This window comes from Filicampus tigris, chromosome 11 (genome assembly GCF_054856515.1).
Source record: "Filicampus tigris isolate MCC_2025a chromosome 11, RoL_Ftig_1.0, whole genome shotgun sequence".
NCBI lineage: Eukaryota > Metazoa > Chordata > Actinopteri > Syngnathiformes > Syngnathidae > Filicampus > Filicampus tigris.
The window spans coordinates 23663500-23684393 of record NC_141227.1 but is presented as its reverse complement, the minus strand read 5'-3'; the positions used below and the strand labels follow the sequence as shown (position 1 = coordinate 23684393).

At 45.7% G+C, this 20894-nt stretch overlaps 2 protein-coding genes and 1 long non-coding RNA gene across 6 annotated transcripts in view; 1 reads left to right on the top strand and 2 right to left on the bottom strand.

The window, feature by feature from the left end:
• Nucleotides 1-8279, bottom strand: part of LOC147140241 (uncharacterized) — a 30615-nt gene extending 22336 nt beyond the window's left edge. Inside the window, exons 1-2 of the long non-coding RNA XR_015088735.1 lie at nucleotides 8046-8279; nucleotides 6741-6808 (exon numbers count right to left, since the gene is read on the bottom strand). This is a non-coding gene — a long non-coding RNA (uncharacterized LOC147140241). The remainder of the gene's footprint in view (nucleotides 1-6740; nucleotides 6809-8045) is intronic.
• A 1276-nt stretch (nucleotides 8280-9555) lies between these two features.
• On the top strand, nucleotides 9556-13834 carry zc3h15 (zinc finger CCCH-type containing 15). Of its 2 annotated transcripts, XM_086045963.1 has the most exons (10): nucleotides 9558-9781; nucleotides 10634-10735; nucleotides 10808-10919; nucleotides 10990-11142; nucleotides 11205-11296; nucleotides 11385-11570; nucleotides 12023-12103; nucleotides 12185-12370; nucleotides 12680-12809; nucleotides 13206-13834. In XM_086045963.1, exons 1-10 carry the CDS (start codon nucleotides 9707-9709, stop codon nucleotides 13388-13390), a joined length of 1302 nt encoding a protein of 433 aa, XP_085902089.1. In that variant the 5' UTR covers nucleotides 9558-9706; the 3' UTR covers nucleotides 13391-13834. The 2 variants fall into 2 exon arrangements, with proteins under 2 accessions (XP_085902088.1, XP_085902089.1); XM_086045962.1 differs by having other exon boundaries at nucleotides 9556-9781; nucleotides 10634-10919.
• A 632-nt stretch (nucleotides 13835-14466) lies between these two features.
• Nucleotides 14467-20177, bottom strand: LOC147140239 (RNA-binding protein 45-like). Of its 3 annotated transcripts, none has more exons than XM_086045041.1 (10): nucleotides 19566-20177; nucleotides 18186-18308; nucleotides 17013-17139; nucleotides 16519-16815; nucleotides 16290-16419; nucleotides 16082-16187; nucleotides 15787-15959; nucleotides 15437-15512; nucleotides 15225-15359; nucleotides 14467-14929 (listed from the first exon to the last, which is right to left on the bottom strand). In XM_086045041.1, the coding sequence occupies exons 1-9, from the start codon at nucleotides 19845-19847 to the stop codon at nucleotides 15243-15245; spliced, it is 1431 nt and encodes a 476-aa protein (XP_085901167.1). In that variant the 5' UTR covers nucleotides 19848-20177; the 3' UTR covers nucleotides 14467-14929; nucleotides 15225-15242. The 3 variants fall into 3 exon arrangements, with proteins under 3 accessions (XP_085901167.1, XP_085901166.1, XP_085901165.1); XM_086045040.1 differs by having other exon boundaries at nucleotides 14467-15359; nucleotides 19566-19939; nucleotides 20039-20154; XM_086045039.1 differs by having other exon boundaries at nucleotides 14467-15359.
• Nucleotides 20178-20894: the final 717 nt, after the last annotated feature.

Below are 20894 nucleotides of genomic sequence, written 5' to 3'. Positions count from 1 at the left end.
TAACTAACTCGCGCGGCCCAAAAAGTCAAGAGGAATCGATAACGTGCATTAACGACGTGGCGCCCCAGCGAGCTCATTAGCTGCTTCTCGCGCGAGCCGCTGTGCAACATGCTGCTTCACCATCGAGTTTCTGCATGGCGAAAGCGGCCACTCCATTAGGGACACGAGGCGATCAGAGCCGATGCAAAGAAACATCGGCCTGCAGGAAGATTTTATCGCTGGGTACGTTCCAGACCCACTTGGAATACACGCTAACGCAAATGACAAGCATGAGACAGAAGCACATTTTGACCTTGAGAGGTTTTAGCAACACACCTGGGAAATGTTGATGCAAAAAAAAAAAAAAAGAGTGAATGTGCAAAAAAAGTTTTAAAAAAGAAAAAAATTGCGGATCCAAGATGAAAGTTGGTGCGCACGTGATGAAAGCGTAAAGTCGTGCATGTTCAGCATCGGGGAGACGCCGACGCTGGACTTGAAACTTTTATGCAACTTCTGAGCTTCCGCTTCTTTTTTTTTCTGGCCCAAATGAATAATTGATGTGAGGTCAAGTCAGTGTAAGATTATACAAAGATGCTGATGAATGAGCCCACTTGAAAGGGAATACTCAAAGAACAATTTTGCACTTTGGTCTTACCCGTTCAGCCGCTCGCACTCACCCGCTGCTCAAAGGTGGCCGCCAGGGGGCGCCAGCTGGGAGCCATGCGATCGCCCTGCGAGGCATACTAACGTCCAAGTAAGAAAACGAGTGGCCGTTTGGCAATTCAAGTTACCAACTGTGAAAAACTCTGGAACAAAACCAAGAATTTGCGACAAACTCGGATATTCGCAACAAAACGTTTTTTTTTTATATGACAGACAATAGGAATTGGGTCTTTTTTTTTTAACTTTCTGTGTAATGGATCTTTAGATCCCCTCCAAAAATAAACAGACTTTTTCTTCGGCACGACGCTTTCTTTCCTAATATTCAATATAATAATTGTTTTTTTCATCAAAAACAACAAACTACTCATCGCAATAACAAATGAAGAATAACGAAAGCCGTTCTGTTTAGCGTGAGGTAATGAAGTGCCGCAAGCGTGTGGCAATATTGTTGACTAGAACAATTTGTAATCCTTTGACGAAATGACACTTGAAGCTTATTTTGGTCTGACGGATGGACGGAAGGATGAACGGATGGACAGATGACTGATACGGACACGTGGAGTTGCTATTCAAAGTCGTCGAACGATCGAATATGTTGATCTGCGCTTTATTGATCAGTGACCAAACCGAGCGACGACTTCCTGAGCGACGGACGGACGGATTGCGTTGCTATACGAAAGCAACCGAAACAAGAAGAATATTGATCGGCGCTGCATTTGAATAAAGGCTGAATTTGAATCCGATGGTAAACTTTCCAGCCTGGCGGGAGATGGGGGGGGGGGGCAGCGCTCAGCGGGGTGGGGGCGGGGCGGGTGTCTCTTCATTGTTAGCCTCGGCTTTGCACAAGGAAAACTAATGAGAAGAAAAACAGCAGCAGCAACATTATTTGGACGCTCGACGCAATTTGCGCTTCCTCTGATAGTTGGCCCCCCCATCCATCCATCCGTCCAATTTGACGTCCGGTCGAGAAAAAAAAAAAAAAAAAGATGCCATTTGAAGACGTCGTCTCCAACAAATCGTCAGTATGTCGAACGTTATTCTGACCTTCACGCCAATCTGCAACAAAATGTGCCAAAAATGTTTTTTTGAAAAGGGCAAAAAGGAAAAAGACCTGCTGTTGCCCATTTGAGCATTCAGCTGCCCCCCCCCCCGCCCCGCCCCCCTTAAGTAGGTGCTCGCATGATATTCGTATTTATCCCACCACCACTAACCTCGCTGACTTTGATAACTCTGCACGCTGCTCCTGACGAGCGCTCGGCGTGCGTGTGCGTGACTTTCAGAGCATCTGCTGGGTGGGCGCGGGCATGGCAGGGGGGGGCACAGGTGGTATATTGTCTACCCCCCCCCAACGAAGCCTCACACACACACACACACACACACACATGCACACGCAGATGCTGACCTTGTACCAGGTCTGGACCGTCAGCACTTGTCTCCCACACACGTGTGCGCACGCACGCACACACACGCACGCACGCACCCACACACACCGTGCCATTCTTCCCAATGGGGGTATACGTGTACCACTGGGGGGGGGGGGTCAAGAGGCGTCACAGATGAATAATGCTGAGGCTAATGAGACATTGGCTGACGGCGAAAGAAGCTAAAGGAGTCAGGAAGTTGTTTTCTTGGACCAAAAAGGGTGACAAAGAAAGAAAAAGTGGGCCAGCACTTCGCTGGACTTTCTTGCCACCTTCCAGAAATGCGAGGACGGCCGGAAGCGGCCTCATCCCGGAGCCAAGGCGACACGCGCCGCGTGCATGCTGGATGAAGGATTGAGTCCGTCTTGGCTTTTAAAGACAATCGAGTCCGTTTTCTGCTCGACTCTTTCCTTCTTTGGCGTTATGACACTTGACAAAAATCGGGGGGGGGGGGGGGGGGGGAATCCTGCAAATGATTTGCATTGGGACTTTTTGAGGGCTACAATTGAAGATGTTCCACCCCCGCCTCGCAGCGCAGTCTGCTGAGATGCATTTCCGATATTCCAAAAGGGGAGCTTGAAAATATGAGAAGGATTTCTGCGTAGGTTGCAGATGAATAAGAATGATCTCGCGGCGACTGTCTTGGGCGATTTCCGCCTTTCAGCTTGGAGCGCGCGCGCCCAACGGGGTGGCCGACACAACACAACACGCACGCGCGCGCGCGCGTCCCGCCTGAGAGCAGGAGAGCCGAGGTACTTTGCTCTCATGCATTCTTTACAACTCTGCCGTTAGCGTCGCTAGCTGGGGAGACTGACGCGCGCATTCCTTATTAATAGACGTTTCCTTTGATTTGCTTTTCGATTCTTTCACCGTTTCCGCTTCCTCCTCAGCATCTCGGTGCCCCGCCCCCTCGCCACCCCGCCCGACCCTCACAGCCTCCTCTGTCAGAGAGCAGATCTGCCTGAATAATTTCTTCCCCCTGGACCACTGCTGCTCTTTAATTCATGAGCCACAGTGGCAGCCATGCAGCTTCTCCCTGCCAGCGTGTGTGTGCGCGTGCGTGCATGCGCGCGCGCGTGTGTCAGCAAGTACACCAACTCAAAAAAAAAAAAACAAAAAAAAAAAGAACGAGTGACAAAGTTTTTGAAGGTGAGTGCATGGCTGAGGTATTTTAGGGGTGTTTTAAGGCACCTGCGATTTTGTGTGTGTGCACGTAAGGTCATGCCACTGAGTTGCGCAAGAGTGTTTTGTACAACCCAAAAAAGGACAATTGACGCACGTTTGTGTTTGTGTCAGAAAACAAAGTAAAAGAAAGCAATTTTGGTCGTTTTTGGCCGAGTAGGCTGAGATGAACTTTGGCCGCTTCGTCACCACGTCACGCGCATGAGGGTCGATTAGTGGGCCGGACTAAAATCCACCTCCGCCCTAGCTTAGTCCGTCCCTTTTTTTCAAAATTGTCCCCCCCCCCTCCTCCGTCCCAAAAATGGGCGTCCTTCCAGGACGGAATGCCCAGCTCAGCTCAGCTTGTGCGTGCGTGTAAAGCAGTGTCAGTGACATTTGTGTGTGTATGTGTCAGCAAAAAAACAATTAAGAAAATGAGTCCCTTTTTTTTAAATATTTAAAACAAATCACCCGCAAGCAGTCCATGAGAGTGCGCGTGTGCGTGACGAAAGCCCCGCCCCCCCAGCATGATTCATTGCAGCAGGAGGAATGTTTCACTTGTTTCAAACGGATGCCTTTCTTTCTCTTGTAAATTTCTCCTTTTAGCCGACTGCGGCCTCGTGAAGCCGTGAGCTCGTTTAGCGTCCTATCCAAAAATCAAAACAAGCTGAGCTAGGCGGCCGCACGCGACCCGACCCGACTCGAGCAGTCGCCGCCGCTCCAACGTTCGTTCGCTCGCTCAAACTCGCTTTTCTTTTGTCTTTTACGTATTTCGTTTTATTGGCAATAACAGGAGCCTGCCCGTCCGTCCGTCCGTCCGTCCGTCACATGCGGGCAGGGTTGCCGATTTACAGGTTTCATTTCACAGCCCAATAAATTTCTCCAATTGCTCGTCGTCCCAAACAAGCTTTATGAAGTCCTTAAATCTGGAGCGTTTGTCCAGCCGGCGTGACGAGATTGACGAGCGCTCAGGTAAAAACCACGCGCCCGCAACCGGGGACGATTGGCGCAATTAGCTCGCAAGCACGCCGTAGTCTGCTCGGAGAGCTGCAGACTCGCCGCGCTCATCTCGCGGTCAATTGTCCAAAAACTCCAAACGGGCATCTGGTGCCGGTCGCCAATCTCACTTTTTTTTCTTTAGATTGTCCGGCTCGGCCGTTTGTGTTCGTTTAGAACGCGGCGACACCAACGCTATCATTAGCCTGCCTATGGTGTTTTGCCTTGCGTGTTAGCAACAAGCTAAACAGACTTCATTAAGGCGAAGATGTGGTTGCTTTAAACACACAAGATGCAACTAATTGTCTTGGTTCGATGTTTAGTTTGACGCTAAACTTCAACCGGGATGTTCAATACACAGCTTGAAGACGCTTTTTTGAAGTTTGGTCCTCAAGCTTGCGCTTAAAAGGCAAAAAACTGGCTGAAGGACGGCTTGTGGCTTGAAAAACTCCTAAGTCGGGTCATCTCGCGTTACACTACATTTGTTTAAAAAAAAAAAAAAAAAAAAGATAGATTGCATACGTAATAAAACATCTTGTTAGTGCATGCTGATGTAATGTTTCATTTGTGCTCCCCCTTGAAAATCTCATTTAAAAGAAAGAAAAAAAAAAGGGCAAATTTTGGAAGCTTTCATGTTTTAAACACCAGCAGAAACCAAACTGTTAAGTGATCTCCAAAAAGTGATGACTCTCTTGCACGGATCAAACTGTGTGTGTGCGTGTTCGTGCGTGCGTGTCATCAATAATGAACGGCGAGCCACTGCCGTCTACATTTTTAATGGGCAGACGTTTAGTTATCCGTCAACCGGCGTCCTCCTCGTCTGGACTTGTGGCTGACGGGCACAAGGGAGCGGCGCGCGCACGCACACACGCACACACACAAAAACGCACACACTCACAATCACAGTCTCAAACTCACACTTAACATGCTCGCTGATCTCAAGTCGCTTGTTTCACGCCTCACACATTGATGATGATGTCAACACGTTTCTCACGTGTTGTTTTTTTTTTTTTTTTTTTTTTTTTTTTTTACATGGGGGCTGATTTTCCATGAACACAAACGTGCGTGTGTGAGCGCGTGTCCAATTGATGAAGTGAGACGACTAAGCAGGCGCAATTGTAACCGACTGTTGAATTCCTATTAAACTTGGTGAAATGTGCCAAGGCAGGGGGAATTAAATGTTGCTGCTTATCCTGATAAAAATGCAGATTTATTTTTTTGCCAAGAAGCTTGTTCATCTAGTTTGACTGACTGAAAGTTTCCACAACACTTTTGCAAAAATACAGCCGTAGAATATCGGATCATCAAAAAGTTTACCCACCGTTGGGGGTCGGGGGCGGGGGGGCAGTGCCCCCAAGTGCCCCCTTCACTGCGCGCCTCATTCAATAGGTAAGAAATGAATCGGTTTGATTGGCCATGATTGAATTCGGCTGCCACCGCGCCCACAGCGGGGCAGCCCTCCCTCTCGCCTCCGCGCAGCGATACTGCGCCGGATTCGCAACCGCCACGAAAATAGCGTCCCAACAGTCAGTCACTTAGTTAGCCAGAAAATGAAATCGACACAAATCAAAAGCATTTGTGGAGGTCAAGCACATGGGCCAATCAGTCAGTCAGTTGCAAAAGGTAGGTAGGTCGGTCATTTCGGACATTTGGGGGATAATCCAGATTTTTCTTAATATTATATTTAATTTGATGAATGGTTAGTTAGTTAGTTAGTATTACACAAAACGGGACATACTTTGAGGAAGAAACCATTAAACGTTGGTGCAAATCATGGTGAAAATAAACGTTCATTTACTGTGGGGTTTTTTTTGTAATGGTGGAAGCCATTCGTGTTTCCATTTTTCCCTTCGGACTCACTATGCAAGTGTCCCCGCACCCCTCGGCCCTTCGACAAAGAAAAATGTTCCAATCCCTTGCATCCGTTTGTAATGTCATCCTCTGCGAACAGGAAGAACAAACAAGTGGGCGTCTTGATTTAACAGCTGAACCTTGGCTGAGCAGACTCAAGACAATTTCCAGTTGGGTCGTGCTCAACATTTAGCATCCAAAGCTGCATTGTGTTAATTAACCTTCCATCTCCAAAAACAAAATGACGTCACGCAAAAGTGTGTGTAAGGCAGCAGCACACCGCCAACGTTTGACTTCTATCAGCTGCCACAAAACAAGTCGCGACTAAATTATTACATAGCGCTTTAACGCTCTTATTGTTCTTGCACTTCTTCTTCTGCGTCCCCGGAGACAAACGTGGCAAACGGATAAAGTGATGAAACGTGGGAAAAAGCGTGGGCGTGCACGTGGAAGCCCGCGCAGCAACAACAAGCCAGCCTTTTTTAAAGAGAGCCGCTCGAGCTAATAAAAGGCTGCAGGGAGGCGACGGCGGCTGCAATAAAGTCAGCCAGCAGACAAAGTGGCAAGCTTGTGACTGACAGTAATAAGCTTGACAAACTGCACGGCCGACACCGCCGTGGAGCAGGCTTGATGCACACACGCGCGCACACACAAAGAAAATACACACACCTTGGGCAGCACTTGCGCAGCAGGTCCACTTTGGAGTTTCAACTACATCGGCGGGAAAAAGGCGACACCTGAGATGAAAAAATAGATACAAGAGCTCCATAAAATTGTTCATTTGAATAATACAATTATTCAATTCTCATTCATTCCCATTTTCATATTTTACCTATTAGAATCGCTTATAGAAACAGTACACTACATGTAAAGTTGTTCCTTTTTTGAGCACTTTTATTTCTCTATTAATAAAAAGAATCTGATATCAATGAAAAACATGCATTAACTCAAACTTCAGTGGCAACTTTGGATTTTTAGGTTACTCATACTTGAAGTTAAAAAGTTATGTTCAAACTCATTCTAGTCCTTCATTCTCATTTTATGATTTCATTAAGTCCAAATCTGTCCAATCTAGCTATATTTCATAAATGAGCTATATAAATAAAATTGTATTGTATTATTATGATTACGACTATCATTATGACCATTATTATTATGATTATTAAAGCACATGGAAGCAAAAGGGCCCAAACTCAAACGAGGCATCCATGAGCTATTATTCCTATTTTTCCATGTAAATGCAGAGCACTCGGTTCCACGCCGGCCAGCCGGCCAGCCGGCCAGCCAGCCAGCCAGGCAGTCAGGCAGTCAGGCAGGCAGCATGTGGAGCCTAGCCACACGTGTCAAAGGCGCCAGATGAAATCACATTAGCAAGTTGACAGCACACGTAATGAAATCAAGTGAAATCAGCAGCTGAAGCGGTAAAAGTCCGGCTGGTCGCCTGCGCAGCCCCCAAGCCACAACACTGACAAACCTCAAAACGCCACCACATGGAAAGACCCCCTCCAGCATTCCTTCCATAGCCTTCTTTTCCACGGACTAGTAACCTCTTTGCACTAGTAGGTTAACTTTGGCATGCCAGTAGGACCACAAGTGAAGTTAAGATGAGCACAAGTTGCGTGCTACTGGTGACTTTGTGAAATTATTACTCATGCTCAGATGTCAACGAGTCCGCAGGACCCCAAAATGCCCACTAGTAGTTTTGTCACATGTAAACTATTAGTATGGCTAAATGAACCCCCCCCCCCCATATTTGATGTTTATTTGTCCAACTATATGACAAATTCGTCCCACAAGTGATGCACTAGTACACTCTTTATCCAAACTTAGAAGACAATTCAGTGCCCTGGAAGAACGATCCGGGCGAACTAAAAGATTGTCTCTCTTACTAATAAAAAGTTTCCATTACTAGTGCCCCTTTTTCACTCGTACACAATAAAAATCGAATTGAATAGTCGGTGCTGCACTACTCACACTAATAGACCCAGCCTGTGGGCACTTGTAGCCTCCGGGGTAGCACCAAAATGCCCACGAGTAGTTTTGCCTCACTAGTAACATGTAGTCGTCCTACTAGGGATATGCGGTACTACTTGTGCACTCTTTGCCCTTACTAGTGAGACAACGAACTAGTAGATGATCTTTCTAGTCCGATTTTTTACATGAAAGCGCATGCACTCGTAGGCCTAACTGGTAGTCACGCGTCGTGCAGTCAAGTTCTTGTTGCTGCTTGCTATTTGCATGATTTGTGCCGAAGTGCGGAGCCGTTCAGAGCGCAGCTGCCGCTCACGCCCGGAATCTCATCCAAAAAGGCAATAAAGCACATGGCAGCCGTGTCGTAATGACGCATCGGATAAAAGTGTTAGAGGGGCTAATAAAAGACTTTGGTCCACGGGACAGATGGCAGCTCCGTATAACGACCATTTAACTCAAATCGCAATAAAGCAGAAAGAGTGGAAAAAAAACACAATTGAGGCTGTTCTGGACATGTTAAATGCAGAGGCTTCAACTCATTTATCCTTCATATTGTATTCATAGAAACTTTTATTGTGTCCCTAAACTCCCTTGATTTGTTTTTAAAGACAACTATGGATGTGACTGCCTTCAGCGTAATAAAATCAATGTTTATGGGCTTATTTGTGGACTTGTCAGCAGTAAAAGGCACGCTTCGCCGCACGGTAGCACAACACTGACGCCTACTGTTCACAAAGGAAACTACAAGATCTCGAGCCTGGTTTCGGGTTTGATTTCAGACCTGGACATACATTTGCGTAGGTTCATAAAGTTTTAAACAAGGGTTAATGTTTTGATTCCGCCATTGTGTTTTGTATGTGTGTTGATCAGCTGGAGGCCCTAAAAGCGATGGTGAGCTCTTTCCTTCCGGCATTATTGACTTCCTTCCCTCCTTCTTTTCATATTATAATAGTTTTCCCTCCTTCCTACCCCCATCCTTCCCGCTACTCTTCTTCTTTCCTCGTTTAACACCTCCTTTTGGCCCATTAATACTGTCGTTTTATTTTTTCAACGTATGCTCACGAGTTACAGCATTTTTGCAATCTCATCAAGCAAATGCATAAACATTGTCAGTTTTCTTATGAAAATGTTATTGTAAATGCTTAGATGTCACCTACATATTTGTTTTTCTTTTGTCCTCCAACTGTTTTAATGTATACATTAGCCTATATACTGCACTAGCATTCAAAACGTTGGGCTCACCCAGACAAATTCATGTTTTTCATATGTTCCAAAGTTTGGGGGTCACTTACATGTCTTTTTTGGGGGGGGGGGAAGAAAAGCTATTTTTTAATAACGGCCAAAATGTATTCCTGGTTGATTTGAAAAACAAGTACTTTTATTTAAAAAAAAATAAAAATAATCCAAGCGACTCCAAACTTTTGAACGGTAGTTTCGACTGCGGCACGTATTCAACTCCTCATAGACTACAGTACCCGTCATGCATAGTGCAACCACACTGTGCGTCACCAAACACGTGTGTGGGTGGAGTGTCACAGTTGCGGCGTCGCGTTAGCATCAAGTGGCTAATGCGAAGCTGAGAGTTAGCAGGCTGGAAACAAATCGAATATTTGTTCGTTTTTGAAGCTTGGCTTTAGCAACAACACACCTCCAGCTGAGCAAACATGCCTCCGAAGAAGCCGGCACCGGCCGCGGGGAATAAAAAAACACAAGAGAAGAAGAAGGAAAAGATCATTGAGGTATATGGTTAAAAAAGAACTCACGAGTTAGCATGTCGGCGTGCGGCTAGCCGCTGTTGCGAACGTGCTAGCACGCGCTTGACCCTGACACGAACAACTGAATGGACATATTTCCTCAAACATGTTCACTCAGTCATAACAAAAGAAACATCACTCGACGATTTAGTACAATTGCGACGAGATTACGACTGCGAGGTCCCCGTGGAACGTTAGCTCGCCAACGTAACCACTACCTGGCTGGCCATGACGTCATGGCTAGCAGTTATACTGCGTTTAAAGTACTTGACATGTGACTATAATCAACTTAATCAATGTCCGCAAAAATCGGACACATGTCCTACATTCGGCCGGTGGCTTGGCATTGGCATTGTGTCCTCTTTCCCAATCGGTCACGTCGAACTAACTTGAGCCACGTACTCGAGTATTTTTTTGTACGTGTTGCTATACCGTTGATGCGTTAAATGGCAAGCCCTGCTTGAAAATGGTTTTAAATGCTGAGAGATGCCGTCTCATGGGCACATTTGAACCAGGAACTGGTTACCACATAATGTAGCACACAAGCCTCAGGTCGCATGAAAAATGGGCTTCCTTTTAGTAATTTCAGAGAAAATAGGCAACTGCTGACGCTTCTTTCACACAGAGATACTGCAAACTTGGCATGTCAGAAATCTGCCGATGATCCGTGTCCGCTTTTACACACACAGACACGATGGTGTCATGTATGAAATATTTAATACTTCCACGTCCTGAGGGATGTCCCGATCATATTATTGTTCTTGGACACAGAGATCTTTTCTCTGTCTTCATTTTCATTGATTGTAATTAACCTTCGGTATACTGTTTGTGATCCAGGACAAAACGTTTGGCCTGAAGAACAAGAAAGGGGCCAAGCAACAGAAGTTCATCAAGAACGTCACACAGCAAGTCAAATATGGACAACAAAACGCCCGACAGGTCGGTGAGAAGCAAATCCCGATTGGCTTTTTTGTGTCACATGTGCCCAAACGTTTGACGTGCGCCGTGCAGGCGGCTCAGGCGGAGGCCGACAAGGCCAACAAGAAGACGGACAAGAAGAAAGAGTTGGATGAGCTCAACGAGCTCTTCAAGCCGGTCGTCGCCGCACAGAAAGTCAACAAAGGTAACGCAGGTGAACCCGAGTCAGTCATTTTTGAAACATGGATCACATACTCTCTCTTTGCCTCTTTGAGGTGTGGACCCCAAGTCGGTGCTGTGCGCCTTCTACAAGCAGGGCCAGTGCACCAAAGGAGACAAGTGCAAGTTCAGTCACGATTTGTCCATGGAGAGGAAGTGCGAGAAGAGGAGCGTCTACGTGGACGAGCGAGACGAGGAGCTGGAGAAAGGTGAGTGGTCGAAGAGGACGACGACGACGACCAAGACTAACGAGAGCTTCTGGGCCGCATAGACACCATGGACAATTGGGACGAGAAGAAGCTCGAGGAGGTGGTCAACAAGAAGCACGGCGAGGCCGAGAAGAAGAAATCCAAAACTCAGATCGTAAGATTAGGAGCTTCTTTTTTTTTTTGTCATCGCAATGCAACGTTTTCATGAAGGATGCTGAGTAAGTTGTCATGCGCTGCGGCAGGTCTGCAAGTTCTTCCTGGACGCCATCGAGAACAACAAATACGGCTGGTTCTGGGTGTGCCCAGCAGGGGGCGGCGAATGCATGTACCGACACGCCCTGCCGCCCGGCTTCGTGCTGAAGAAGGACAAGAAGAAGGAGGAGGAGAAGGACCAGGAAATCTCCATGGAGGAGCTGATCGAGAGCGAGGTGAGCCGTGGCACGATACAGCTAACGGGGCTTTTGGATGCAAATTAAGTAACTTGACCCAAAGCCGTGGTATACGTTTGGACTCTACAAACCATTCACAATGAAACTTGTTGATGACATCATGTATCGGCCTCTGTGTGAAAATGGAGATTCTGGAACTTTTTTTTTTTTTAAAGCAGCTCAGAGCCGGTTTAAAAAAAAAAAGCACTGCGTCCACATCAGTCACAAATGTACATATCAGCAGTTGTTTGCACCAGAGAGTTCCAAGTTCACAACATATAACCTAAGGGACTATGTAACCTATTCAGTCAGACGTAATTATAATTTTGACACGTACGTTTGTATCGCGGTATATACTGATACGGTGAAGATTTAGCGTATACAGTGATATGTATTTATCGTGCCATCCTTGATAAGCCTTTCAAATCGTCACGTTCTTGTCCGGTGTCCAGCGGGCGGCGCTCGGTCCCAGCGTGACCCGTATCACCCTGGAGACGTTCCTGGCGTGGAAGAAGCGGAAAAGGCAGGAGAAGGTGACAACGCGCTCCAGTTACTCACTGCGGCGTTGTTCTTGTTGTCGACGTTGAGACCAAAGGAGTTGTCATCCGTCACAGGTGGCCAAAGCCAGGGAGGAGATGGAGAAGAAGAAGGCCGACTTCAAGGCGGGCAAGTCGCTGGTGGTGAGCGGTCGCGAGGTGTTTGAGTTCCGACCCGAGCTAGTGGACGACGACGACGACGAAGCCGACGACACTCGATACGCCAACAAGGGAGACGAGGATGAGGACGACGATCAGGAAAGGGTAATCGTGACGCTTGCGACGAGGTTGCTGACCTAAGCTAATATTCGGAAGAAGGAATTATATTTCGATGGACTATTGAAAGCAGAACTTTGCTAGCCAGATATAAATACAATCAGTAATCAAAGCATCATTACTATGGCTAAGCCATTTGCCTTATATGGCCTAATGGGCCGTTGTATTAAATGAGAAGGCGCTTCCAAGCTTTTGGCTACTACTGTTTATGTATGCGTCACATGCTTGCAAGGCACATTTGATGAACTGCGCGCACGTACAACCCGCTTACGTCTCTGGTGTTGCGTGCGGCTTCAGGCCGACACCACGCAGGTCCAAGACATAGACCTGTCCCGCTTCGTTCCTCAAGAAGTGGACGACACGGGAATCACCGTGGCCGCTGTGGACCGCTTCACCGCCAGCAAGAGTCAGAAGGACCAGGACAGCGGTAAGAAAACCACAGGACCGAGACACGGGGTTACCAGGACTGAAGCGTGACCCAACTTCGGCTCTGATCTAGTGATACTCTTTTAGATGTGGAAAAGAGATTTGACACAAGCAAAAATAGGGATGGACCGATTATCGGCCGGGCTGATTATCAGCGCTGATATACAAATCAATTTAAAACAGTGTTGAAAACTAAGATACGTTACATTTTACATTTGTCATATTGAAATTTGGGAGAACATTTACTGTGGAAAACTACCTACCTCAACTTTTTGTTAGAATTTTATAACAAAGACGTATATTGTCAAAAGAATTCTTGTATTTCAAAAAAAAAAAAAAAACATCGGCCTACCTCTAAAGCAAATTGAGTTACTGTTTTTTTTTCCTCGCTTAACAGAACAGCTAAACGGAGCGTGCGGTGGCTCGGAGGCCAACGGCTCGTCGGGAGCTGAGGGGGGCGGGGAGGCCGGAGGAGGGGAAGATGAGGACGACGACGACGTCCCAGTGGACGAGAACTTGTTCACCGGGGAAGATCTAGAGGAGCTGGACGAGGAGCTCAACACGCTGGCACTGGACGACTGAGCGGGACGAAAAGACGACGACAAGGACCCACGGATGGATGCATGGACACTTCAAGTTTTGGTTTTGATGTCGTGGAGACTCTGTAATGAAAGCCTGATCATATCGACACGCGACTACCCGGCTCCCCCCGCCGCCCCTTTCAGATTCCCGCGCTTCTCTTCCCTGCAACGAGTGAAATCTTCACGGGGAGGAAACGTGATGGACGAAACGAACAGCACTGATTCTGTTCTAAGAAATTCAGTCTGTTCTTGTATCCAAGCTCTACAGAAGATTGCGTACAATGTATTGAACCTCTTTTTTTTTTTTTTTTCATTTATGTTGAGCCAAAGTGAGATGGGGGGTCTCCAATCTCAGCAGCCCGTCACAACCAATAGGCGAGTGATATGATTGTAAATTATGTTCACTGACGTCATTGAGCAGGAATAAAAGTACTTTGCATCCAAATGGTCTTGCTTCATTGATGATTAGAAATTTAAAGAAAAAAAAATCCAGTAAGTTTGTTTTTTTGTTTCTACAGATATAATTGAAACGCATATTTTATTCTTTACAAATAAACTGAAATTAAGTGCAAATGTTTGTTTCTGTGCAAACATGCATGTCAGCTCTAAATTTCCATTCTAAATGTAACAGTTGAGCCCCTTCCCTTATGGAATGTACTTGATTCCTCCAGGATGAAGGAACAAGGTTTATTTTTTCCCCCCAACATTACATTGCAATGTTGCATCAATATATACATTCCTCATATACAGAAAATATTTTTTTCTTGACCAATAAGAATGAAAGCGCTCCTTGGAAACGTACACCTTGAGTCAAATGAGTCCAACTTGATAAATCACTGCTGCTGCAACATAAATTCAATTTAAATTGAGTGTAAATCCCGAGTGGAATCAGTTACACATTGCTTTGCATAGAACGAGAAAAGCGCTCACAAAGTTATTTTAAGATCTTACCACTTATCGGACGTCCGTCTGATGTTCGAATGAGAGCTTGCAGCACTATGTTGGAATATCGTAGTTGTATACTGACATGCAAAGCATCTTGGGCAACGGGAGCCACACAAGAGGAAACCAAAGTGATGCGTTGAGCTGCTTTTTTTTTTTATTATTTTGACTTGGAAAGATATCACAGTAGGAACACATCGGGACATACAAAAAACACCAACTAGTAAAATTTCAAAAACGAACAGACGTCCACTTGAGCAAAGTAAAAATTGGAACTAGAAGCTTTAACTTGAGTCTTACTGTCATCTTTGTTTCAAGTAAAGAAGTCAACACGTGCGATTTTAGGGCCCTGTGGGTTCATTCACTGATGAGATCTCACAGCAGCTTGAAATGAGAGTTGACTTAGAAAAGTAAAGAACTAAAAAAAAAAAAAAAAAACAGAACTAACCCATAAAAGCTCACTCTGAAGGTCACGGCAAGGTCACCGAGCAGAAGTGTACGGTCAGACAGGTGTCAAAGGTCGTGTCAAGCGGTCTCCTGTCCGTGTTGGTCGTCGGGTCTGTCAGGTCTGGGGTCGTTTTGTCATGACAACAGTCGCCTGGGGAACGAGAAGCTGCACAGTTACTCACGCACAAACCTTAAAACACGTGAATTAAAAAAAAAAAAAAACCCGTCCGTTTCTGTACAATTTTGTCAAGTTCAAACTGTAAGTAATTTTATTTGCCTTTGATTTGAGTCTTTTGTATCACTTGTTTCCCTCCTGACCGTTGAGACGTGAATCGAAAAAGCTGCAGCCACTTTGTTTGTCCAATAGCAATGTGACATGCTCCTTCCTAGATGTTTAATGAAGACGTTTGACGCAGTACTAAAAACAGCCATGGTGGCCAACTTACCTGGCAGGTGGCGGCATGCTAGTAGGTGCGCAGCCTTTTGTGCGACTCTTCTCTGGGAGGATCGGCAAGCATCACCTTCATCTTCACGCCGTTGACCACGCGACCGTGGAGCGTCGCCAAAGCGTCCATGGCAGACTCAACGGAAAAAGGAACACTCACTTCACATTTGGAATCGGCTTTTCACTTTGTTCTTCGTCAGAGTTGATTGCTACCTGCTTGTCTGCGTACTTCATGTAGCCGACCTTCCTGCCCGGAACCAAGTGGACCTCAATCAGGGAACCGAAGCGGCTACAAAAAAAAAAAAAGAAGAAAATTAAACAGGTAAAATCATTGGCCCACCTTGGTCAAGATGCTGAAAATAGGAGAACCATCTCTCAGCATGACTCAGGGCACTCAGACTGCTTGCGTATCTCAATCCGATTCGATTCCTCCTCACATTTCATTTTTAGGGCCAATTGTCCACAGTTTTTTTTTTGTGCAAATGTCCAAATGGGATCTGGCCCTGTTCAGACTGGGCCACATTATTGAGTCATCTAACACGCGCCACGTAGGGGTTATTTACCAGAAAACGTCCTCCAGCACGTCCACGGGCAGGGGGGCGGGGCTGAAGACCACAAACAAGCGCTCCTTTGTCTTGCTGTCGGAGGGCGCCAGCTTCTTGGCGGGCGGCAGGCTGACGTCCGTCTGGATCCGGGACATGGGAGGAGGCGGCGGCGGGGGCGGCCCGCCGAATCCCTGCAGGGGGTGGGAAAGGAAAACAAAAGCAAAAGAGCATTGGTCACACGTGTGGCTTCATTTCAGCGTACGCTCGAAGAAAGGTGGACAAACAAAAGCGAGCAAGAAGGTTTGATATGCACCAGATGAGAAGCGGCAGGTTTGATGCCTTGGCTGCCGGAGGGTCCGTTCCACACTGATGACATCATCTGGGTGGCCACAAACTGCATGGCCATCCTACTTACTGAACTACACACACACACACACACACCCGCGCACAGTATGTGTCAATGCAGCCAAGAAGTGGCGTCTGCCATCTTGGTTGAGTTCAATGTTTCTGTCTTGCAGCACCTGCTGTGATCTTCTCCGTCGTCCATAAAATTGACCACCAGTCTATTTCCCGGCGGATACTCGAATCCGTTGAGCTTGTCTTTGGCGTAAAGTGCCGATCCCAGGTTACTGTAGCGGATCATGGCGTTACCTGCAACCGGAGCCACATCGTTAGACATTAACTCACTGTGTTTGTCTTGTCCTGTTCTCACCCCACCTATTCACGTTCCGCCGCCTCCCAGTCGCCCACCTTTGCTCATCCCGTAAGCGTCCCGCTGCAGCTCGCAGTATTCCATCCCTGGAATGATGTCAAAGAGCGCAAAGATCTGCTCCTGGGTCAGCCCGGCGCGGGTCGACACCATCAGGCAGCGGGTCAAGTCGCCGCCGCGGTACTCCATCACGGGGTAGCTGACGGGCTCGGCCATGTTGACGGGGTACATGTTCATGGAGTCGGCGCCGCTCGAGTACTCGCTCCTGGCCGCCATGCTGTTGTAGTCTTCCGAGGGCGAGGCTTTGTTGCGGGGTTCCGCAAGGATGGCCCTGTAAGCTGACATAAACGTGTGAGCGCGCGTCCTCGGAAACGCTGTGCCACGGCCAATCGCAGACAGAAGTCACATTTGGCGATAGCAGTGTTCGGGCCTGAGCCGTGTGATTTTTTTTTTTTCATTTTTAGTTTATTTTATATGCTTTGGCTCAATAAAGGTTAGCAAAGACCCAGCCTGCAGGACCACCTAGAGGTCTTACCTTTGTCGCAGTTCTCGATGGCCAGGGCGGCTTGGGAGGGCTTGTAGTACCTGACGTAGCCCAAACCTTTACTCTCCCCCGTCGCCTTGTTCCTGATGATGACACAATATTCAATGTCGCCGTACTCCTGAACGGACACAAAAGACATTCAAACTCTTCATTTGAGGAAAACCAGGTTAATCTTAAATGCGCATCGCCACCCAATAGTTCAACATGAACTGGGGGAATTACAATTAATTAGCCAAGAACACATTGACCTTGCTTATTTTGCCGCATGAAAAAATGAACTTCATTTATTGCATGATAAAAATGACACTTCCTTAGGTATATGGTAAATATCGCAATAATATCAATTATGTATATATCAAATGTATTGTTAATATCAACAATGGATGACATGAAATGCAGTCAAATAGGTCAAGAATATGGCATGTATGTAAAAGCTTATCGTGAATAAATATATATATATATATATATATATATATATATATATATATATACATACATAGACATGTATACATTATGCTTATATAAAAATATAAATGCAGGCATTGAGCTCATCATTTTGAAAAATGCCGTCCTTACGAATTGGCTAATTCGATGTCCAAAAAGTACATGCCTGGTCATGAAAATGATCATAACAGCCTCAATAGTGCATTACAATAGATGTCACACTTATGGTTCAAGAAACCAACGTGCATATTTTCTACTACTGATGTTTAACAACAAAGATAGAAAAAAAAAAGGAACTAGTTTTCTTAAAGTTTAATTTACATGTAGTCTAAAAATATGAACAAGTGTAGAAAGAAACGGTGTCTTATATTCATCGCACCCAGATGTGTGCAAAAGTGTTTAACACGGTTTAAAGTGTTATTTTCTTATCAAGCAGATCCTAATAATTTGAATTAATAACTTTCTTTTTTTGTTAGAAGTTCTTCCGTCAGTTTTAATTTTGCTGCTTTTGCTGATTTTTGATTTTTGTCGAGGTACTGTTTCGGTACCGGTATCGTGGTACTTCATGCATTCTAGCATCTATTTTTCTGTACGCATTCCTTGTAAGAAAAAGTTTGGGAACAACAAAAAAGGTTTGTCCAAAGAATGTTTCAGTAAAATAATCCGCCATGTTGCCCCGTCACCTTTCTCTGTTCCCACTACGAAAGTGGCTCCACGTACCTTAAAAGTGTTCCTCAGGTCTTCCTCGAAGAAGGTTTTGGGGATCATGACAAAGATCCTGGTCAGCTCCTCGTCCTCCACGTCTCTGTGGCTGCACGACGAGCGCGACTGGGCGATAAACACCTGCAATAAGACGACTAGTCAGCTCATCAATGATGACATCTGATCCAAGAGGTTGAATCCTTCAAAGACACTCAGCTGGTGCCACCTCACTGCTAATTCTCAAAGTTACAGTATGTTTACTGGAACAAAGAAGAAGGTAGCTTCCAGTGGCTGACGTTCACATGGAGGCTTTTTGCACCCAACGTAAGCATTACTGAGAGAAAGTTGTCATTTTAATGCCTTCTGTGAAATAGAGACAAGTTCATCTTATTTGCTGGAACCGATTGAGAAAAACATTACAGCGTCATCAGTCCATCACGATACACTTTAAAACAGGGGTCATCAATGTGGCCCCCGCGGGCACCAGGTAGCCCCCAAGCATCAAATGAGTAGCCAGCCCGCCTGTTCTAAAAATAGCTCAGCAGTGATCCTGGGACATTGATTTTCTAGAACTGTTGTGGAAGTGATCATTTGAGTATGTAAACACTGGAAGAGATTTATAGAAACTAAGTGTTGCACGTTGACGTTTTTCTATTTCCTAATTATTGTGAGAAATAATTCACATGTGCAGTGGCTTCACATCGATTCACATCATTAATCACAGCATGCAATAAAATATGAATCCTTGTTTCAGAAGTCTGTACTGTATCAAACTGGTAGCCGTTCGCGTTAATCAGTACCCAAGAAGTAGCTCAGTTTCAATACGGTTGGTGACCCCTGCTTTCAAAAGCTTTCATTCTACTCTAGTTACAATTACATGTATTCAACACATTTAATAACTGCTGGAAACGTCCTTCTTCAACTTTGTAACAGCTTTCAATGCTATCCACAACATTGCAACCCAGACACAGATAACATTTCTCATCATCTATCCCGCATCCATGTCAATAAACGCTTCCCGTTCTCTTTGAAATAACCTTAGTATCAAGCACAGGTCAGGGTTCGGGTTTCAAGGCAGGATTTGACTTTTAAAGAAAGGTTAACGTTTGAAATGATGGGTTCGAGGCAAGTCTACGAGTTTCAAGTGCAAGTGTGTGTGCGCGAGCTTGACCATCTACCATACAATACTTCTTCCCTTCCTTTCACCCTCCAAGTTAAATGAACAACCACCGTGTATCTTTATTATTTGCCATTGTGCCTTTTAGCAGAGTTGGGTTGAGACAAACGTATAGCAGCTCTTAGCCCGTTAGCATGCTAGCATAGGTGCTAACGGAGTTGTTTGTTGCATATTGTTCGCGGCCACCTGTGTGCAAATTAAACGTTGGCGTTGGTACCGACCTTGATGGGTTTGTGTCCGTCCACCAGGACTTTCCCGTGCATTTCCTCCATGGCTAAGCAGGCCTGAGACGATTTGGCGTACTTGACGTAGCAAATGCCTTTGGACTCCTTCGTCTGCTTGTCTTTGACGACCCACACGTCCTGGATGTCGCCGAACGCCGAGAATCGCTCCCGAAGCTCCTCTTCGGTGACGAAGCGACTTGCCACCAGGAACAGGCGGCTGTTGGGAGGGTCGTCCAGGTTCTCTGGCACTTTATTCACGCTGGAGTGTGACTCGTCCATCTTGGATCCTCTGCCTTCTTTGTTTCCAGCAGTGTAAAGGTTGCATGCAGGGCCTATCACTGCCCTCCTCCGGTACTATGCTTCAACTACAACTAGGAAGAAAAAAAACAATAGGGTATGCGCGGCTTCTACTACAAGGAAGAAGAAAAAAAAAACAAAAAAACAAGAGGGTATGCGCGGCTTGTGGCTACCTCGACGCTCACGGTTTCTTCGATGAGCGGAAAAACAAACAAAAAAACAAAACAAAAAACAAGCGGGCATGCGTAGCTTGTGGCTACCTCGACGGTCGAGGCTTCTTCGATGAGCGGAAGTATCTCTAGGCAGCTTTTAGTTTACAAAATAAAAGGTTAACGTCAAACGTTCCAGTATGGTCGTCTCTTTAATAGCAAAATATTGTTAAACATAATGTATATTTAAAGGTATATACGGTTTTAGGTTAAGGCAACGAATAAGTTCAAGGAAGGAATAAATTAGCCCGTGTTAACTTCTTAATGAAGGCCACAGGGAGTCTGTCAAATAACCTTGACCTTTCTCTTTTTATTGTAGGCTGTAATGTTCGATTGTAAGATTTCATATAATTTTATTATGCCCACCAGAATTCAACTGGTCTGGCAAGGCTAAATGAAAATAGACAATATGGACCACATAAATGGTTGTATACGTGTTTTTTTCTGGTTCATGAATATCCTCATTTATCCACGTCATTTCATTCTTACAGCATTTCATCCATCGCAACTAAAAAGTTTTGGTTGTCTTGTAGAACAGTTTTCTGCAGCTGTACAACAGCAACATAAAGCCGATTGATCACATTTTGACCAGATCAAGCTATTTTTGAGACCAGCTCATTAGCCCGCCGACCGACGCACTCGCCTCGGTTAAATCAAAAGCGGATATCCGGTCCAAATCGTTTTTTTACCTACTAGACTTACATAGGTTTGTGGGAATGTTTATGTAATTTAAATTTCTATTATTCCATTATGGTATGGGAGAGAGACACGTGTGGGACTTCTTGTTAGCGTTCGAGCATACGGCCAACACCACCATATG

Bases quoted from the DNA above. Each gene is read 5' to 3' on its own strand.
- zc3h15 (XM_086045962.1), top strand. From the start codon at position 9,707: ATGCCTCCGAAGAAGCCGGCACCGGCCGCGGGGAATAAAAAAACACAA. The intron at 10,920-10,989 runs GTAACGCAGGTG...TGCCTCTTTGAG, and splicing joins CGCACAGAAAGTCAACAAAG to GTGTGGACCCCAAGTCGGTG. The intron at 12,810-13,205 runs GTAAGAAAACCA...CTCGCTTAACAG, and splicing joins TCAGAAGGACCAGGACAGCG to AACAGCTAAACGGAGCGTGC.
- LOC147140239 (XM_086045039.1), bottom strand. From the start codon at position 19,847: ATGGACGAGTCACACTCCAGCGTGAATAAAGTGCCAGAGAACCTGGAC. The intron at 15,960-16,081 runs GTGCATATCAAA...CACCCCCTGCAG, and splicing joins AACCTGCCGCTTCTCATCTG to GGATTCGGCGGGCCGCCCCC. The intron at 15,513-15,786 runs GTAAATAACCCC...TTTTTTTTGTAG, and splicing joins GTGCTGGAGGACGTTTTCTG to CCGCTTCGGTTCCCTGATTG.